This window comes from Sphaeramia orbicularis, chromosome 5 (genome assembly GCF_902148855.1).
Source record: "Sphaeramia orbicularis chromosome 5, fSphaOr1.1, whole genome shotgun sequence".
NCBI classification, from domain to species: Eukaryota; Metazoa; Chordata; class Actinopteri; order Kurtiformes; family Apogonidae; genus Sphaeramia; species Sphaeramia orbicularis.
In genome coordinates this window covers 47,008,014-47,013,354 of record NC_043961.1, presented here as the reverse complement: position 1 = coordinate 47,013,354, position 5,341 = coordinate 47,008,014, and the positions used below count along the sequence as shown (strand labels likewise).

At 49.7% G+C, this 5,341-nt stretch overlaps 1 protein-coding gene across 1 annotated transcript; it reads left to right on the top strand.

The window, feature by feature from the left end:
* The first annotated feature begins 2,839 nt into the window (after positions 1–2,839).
* LOC115419948 (extensin-like) lies at positions 2,840–4,312 on the top strand. The gene is made up of 3 exons (XM_030135019.1): positions 2,840–3,034; positions 3,349–3,586; positions 4,113–4,312. Exons 1-3 carry the CDS (start codon positions 2,840–2,842, stop codon positions 4,310–4,312), a joined length of 633 nt encoding a protein of 210 aa, XP_029990879.1.
* The last annotated feature ends 1,029 nt before the right edge of the window (positions 4,313–5,341 follow it).

Sequence of the window (5,341 nt, the reverse complement as noted above, 5' to 3'; positions counted from 1 at the left end):
TCCCTATACTTGATCCTGCTCTTTGCCCAGTCTTTTGGTTAACCAGACATATGCCATAACTCAGCCATATATTGCTGGTGCCTCCATATCTATTATGGATAACCTTAATCATACCACAGTTAAGCCTAAAGGTTTTCATAATGCCAAAAGAAAGCCAAAAATGCCAAATGTATGCCATAAAACTGCCAAAATATTTGCTATCTGGGATGAGCCTGCTGCTGTCGGCTGCAGTTGAGTGAAGATAGAGTGAATTGCAGCAGAGGAACGCAAGAGAGTGACATGGATGAAAACCCTAGTGGTAGTAGTGAGTCACCCACCTGAACTCGTGCCCAATTAAGGTTCACTTTCATCGGTGTTAGTCTCTTGTCTTGTTTTCTGTCATCCAGATCCAAGTGTGTTTTCATTTTCACTTCTCTGACTTCTGTGCTGTTCTTCTCCTTTTCTTTTCTTTGCTGGTGATGGGTTAGGGTTAGGGTTAGGGTTAGGGTTAGGGCACGTGCAACCCCCCCATTACACACAGCCACACCAACAGATTAATTCAACAGCAAACACTGCGTAAGTGACCGGACTACTTGCAGAGTGATATGAAAGACACGAATCAGAGGTAAAAGAACCCATTTTGCTTGACAGCCGTGCAATAAACATTTTGTGAAAAAAATTGTGCCAGAGAATTGTGATCTCAATTCTAAGCAAAAGAATCGTGATTTACATTTTTACCAGAATCGTGCAGCCCTAGTAGAATCTGTCCATACTATATCTGGTGTCCTTGCTGCATCCTGGTGCCAGGCCCAACAGATGTAGCCAGGCCTTCTGATCACCACAGCCCCACCAGTGAACCAGGACCACCACACATTAAACAAGGACAAGAGCAGCATTGATTTATGATTTATTTATTTGCACATAATAAAATCAACAAAAGAAAAACAACATTTAAACTGTGCAGGAAAGATTAGAAGCCAAAAAAAGGCTTATATGAATACCTCCCCCGAAATGTTGAATGACATGGGAATAACGGCATGAGGTCACTAAAAATGTCTACTTTATCATTATCAAGATGAAAAAAAAATTAAACCATTGTTGAATTGCTGCTTACCCTAGGTCATCTCTACATGGCTTTGAGATTCTTCTGTGCTGTCAGAAGGATTCCTCAGGTTTTCTAGTGATGTTACACTTCTGAGGATGTGGAAATCACAGTTTCAGCAGTTTTGGTCATTAGGGGGGTAAATCACCCTTTTTTGTTTTTGGGCGGATATTACTTTTTATTATGGTCACATTGTTTCTACAATACCTTCAACTGACCCTGTTAGTTATATAATTCTTTGTTTTAAGGTTAAACTTATGTGTCAGTGTTGAGACATTCATTCTACTATTTTAAAGTCACCACATGAATTACATGGCATAAAATGGATTTTTATCAGAAATCCATGTAAAAAAAAAAAAAAAAAAAAAAAATCACAATCGCTGTAATCTGTGATCTAGCCAGAGCTGTTTATTCACTACAAGGACACAACATTACATGCTCGCACTTGAAAACCCTCGGCCTTACTCACGAAAATCTTCAAAACATCGACTGTCACTGATATGTTGATTTGCATAATGTAAAATGTTTGAGACTGTAAATTAATACTGAAATTGGTTTGTGCAATAGATGTATAAGGGAATCAGTACATACAGTGGTAAAGAATGAATGTAAATGAACCATAAGTATAAGAGAAATAAGTCTAAGAGAAATAAATATACAATGAGAAATAATTTAAACTGTTTAGATACTTAGCATGTTTATGAGATCGTGTGAGTTGGTGTCATGCCTTTTAATAGTGAATGAGAAATAAATGTGAATGACAGAATCCACAAAGTGGGATAAGTGTAATAAAGATTTGTCATATTGAGGCTTAATTGTGATTTATTTAAGAGAAAACATGTCAGGGAAGTGTAAAGGGTGTGTTTCAAGTTTATTATACAGATATTCAAATGTATCTATTTATTTATTTTACTGTATTTTTTTTGTCTGTAATTTTTTTTTTTTTTTTTTTTCCTTTCTACTTGTCTTGTCCAGCATCCTAACAACAGAATGGTAGTCTGGCTGCCTTTTGGTGCTGAACAAATTTGCTTTGCCAAGGGTAACTTCATAAAGTATATGAAGCTCCCCTTGATATTCTACTGTGTTTATTATGAGTTTTGTTGAACCAATGCTGGACCTGACATGGGGGGGGGGGCTGAAGGGGAGAGAGCAAGAGAGAAGAAGGTGGCGAAGACCCTCACATGGAAGTATCAACAATACAAACAGTAGCAACCATGGTGATAATTATAATGGTACCAGTAACTACAACCAGAACTGAGTAAACTGGGCAGAAGAGAGAGAAAAAAACAAAACAAACAAAGCTACAAAAAATACAATACATACATAAGACCTATTAAATGATGAGTTTAAGAAAAGAAAGCATGAACAAATTAACATATACCACATTCGCACAAATAATACCTGTAACAAATAATACCAGTAACAAATCCACACAACATCAGTTGTTTACATTAATCTGCTGTGACAGAGTGAACAAGGCAAAGAGACACACAGGCATGCAACCGCAACCGCACCCCCTCCAAGGATCAGGAACCGACCAAGAGGGCCCCAAGGCCCGGCCAACCAGAGAGAGGGGGGATCCAGCCCACCCCCCCGAGAGGCAACACTGCACCTGCCTTAAAGATGGTCGAGGGAGGCCACCGCCAGAGGCCCCACAGCAGCCGAGCCCAGGCCCCAGGGGGCCAGGGATGCCAGCTGCCACCTCCCTGCCGGGGGCCGGCCACCCAGGGGCAAGCAAGGCACCAGTCCCCTAGCCCCATGAGCCCAGGAGCCACCCGTTCCCCTGGGCAGGGGGTCCCACCCAGCACACCGGGCTGGACCAGACAGCCACCCGCTGGGGGCCGGTGCGCACCCCGATGCCACGGCCAAGCGCCCCGGGGCCCCGGGGGCCCACCCCCCCATCCCTACCTCCCATCCCACCAAGCCCAGCCCCCAAACCCCGCACACCCTCCAGTCCCCCACTCACCCACACAAGCATATGCACACACACCCACTGACACCCAGACACACACACCACCCATCCCACATGTTCGACCACCCACACACACACAAACATCTCCACCCATCCACATACACCCACCTACCCACATGCATGCCCACATGCACACACCTACATGTACACACATACCCACACCCATCACCAGCGCCTCCCACCCACCTGCACACACACCTGCACACACCAGACACGTGTATCCGGAGCGCCGCCACCCCCCCGGCAGCAAGCAGCACCGACTTGAGTCTCCCTAAGGCACGGCACCCGAGCACAGCCCCAGTGCCAACCACAGCCCAGAGCGGCAACACCAGCTGCCAGGAACCCCACCACAGTCCACCACCCCGCCAGCAACCGCCACACCCCCAATACCCGCACACACATATCTTTCCCGGTCACAACACGTCCTGCGGCGGGCAAGAGGGCAGCCAGCCCAGCCCCCTCCCCCCCGACCACAATCCCCATGCACACACATCCTTCATCAGAAGGCAGCATCCCCCCAGCAATGCAGCCAGGTGGGTCCCAAGCCAATGGACCAACCCCCCTCCCCCCAGGTCCCCCGCCCCGGACGGCGTCCAGGAAACAGGGGTGTGGGAAGACACACCCCCCCACCTCCCCACCTATCAGTGTTTTGAAGTGTGAGGTGTGTGTGCAAGCAGTTAAAATTGAGGAGCATAAACTGTGCACCACTGAGGGCAACGCCACACAGGCAGCCTCACCCACCCGCACGGCACCGCTCACCAGGCGCCACGCAGCCCGCCCCCCAAAAGTGAATGTGTGGTGTTAGTGTTTCTGTGTGTTGTGTTGTGGGTGGGTGGGTGTAATTAAAATTGAGGAGTTAGCCACCCCGGGGTACCACAGAGGGGGGCCGTTTTAGTGACCCCCCGCCATACCCCCTCCGAACGTGCACACTCCCCAAGACCCTACGTGCTTTGTGTGAGGGGGGTGGGGAGGCGAGGGGTTGGGGTTGGGGGATGGTATGACTGGGACGAGCCAGTCAACATTCAGCACCCCCGTTCCCCAGTACCTGTCCCCAAGCAGGGGCCGCCAAGGAGCGGGGCAGTCCAGAGACCCCGGGCACCCAGCGACCGCAGCCAGAAGGCTGCCGCCCCCCCCAGAGGCCACTCACACACTCAATCATCCTATGCAGTCGAGGGGGCACGGACCCGGGACCAGCCGCCCCAAAGCCCCCCAAACAGGCACGGGGACCCACCACACTTCATACCTCATTAAATTCTTAATGATTCCCATCCCTAATCAGCCCCCCCACACACCAACACGCACACACACAATCCCTCATTCATACTCTTATGCACACAAGAGCACCTGTTCACACACACCAACACATACCAACACACCCACACACACACCCACACATAAACACACACACTCACACACACACACTCACACACACACACACGAACGCATGCACACACACACATTCACACACACACTCCCCCACCCCAGGACTCCCAGGCACAAGTCAGACACCAGGGAACGCACTCGCCCACCTGCGCAGCGGCAAGCCCAGGCCAGCCCAGACACCCCGGCGCATGCCGGCCCCCCCGCTCCCAGGAGGGCAGCACCCAGACCCCAGGACCCAGGAACCCCACCCCACCCACCCCCGACCAGCCCAGCTACCCGACCCGGGGGCCGCCGGCCACCGACCCAGGCCCAACCCAGAGCCCCCCGCCCCACCACCACAGGGCAACCCCGGCAGCGGGTCCACCCCCACCCCAACAGGGACAAACACCTAGCCGCCCCCAGGGCAGGGCAGTCTGTAATTTTGTCTGTAATTTGGCGCCCCCTCCAGCAGATGGAGCCCTAGGCAGCTGCCTGTGTCGCCTATACCCAGAACCGCTGTTGGCCGGACTCTAACACTGCATTAACATTCGTGTTAACATTAGGGTCATTTTCACGAGCTTTAGCAAAATACTGGTGAAAGTTATTCTTGTTTAGTTCCATTTCTCTCATCAATTCTTCCGCTCTATGGCGTCTCGCGCAGTGAAGCTGGACAGGAAGTTGAGACTCCAGTGTTCATTTTTCCAAATGATTCCAAATGATGATTTACGGAGTCATTTTCATTCATCCCTCTTTTTTTCTAAACCATGCTATGCACTGTCACGTCCGATTTGGGTCCGCATTGAGTGCAGATATTTTGGAGTGTAAACCCCTGACCCCGGTCTACTCTTTCTGAGCCTGCCCCTAGTGGCCTGACATATTACTGCATGACAAATATTTTGGACGGACGGACAGACAGACAAACGACC

What these genes read in the sequence shown, in the direction of transcription:
- LOC115419948 (XM_030135019.1), top strand. Translation starts at nt 2,840, where the DNA reads ATGAGCCCAGGAGCCACCCGTTCCCCTGGGCAGGGGGTCCCACCCAGC. An exon ending in CAAACCCCGCACACCCTCCA is followed by an intron (nt 3,035 to 3,348) that starts GTCCCCCACTCA and finishes ACCCGAGCACAG; the next exon opens with CCCCAGTGCCAACCACAGCC. An exon ending in CCCCCCAGCAATGCAGCCAG is followed by an intron (nt 3,587 to 4,112) that starts GTGGGTCCCAAG and finishes GTCCCCAAGCAG; the next exon opens with GGGCCGCCAAGGAGCGGGGC.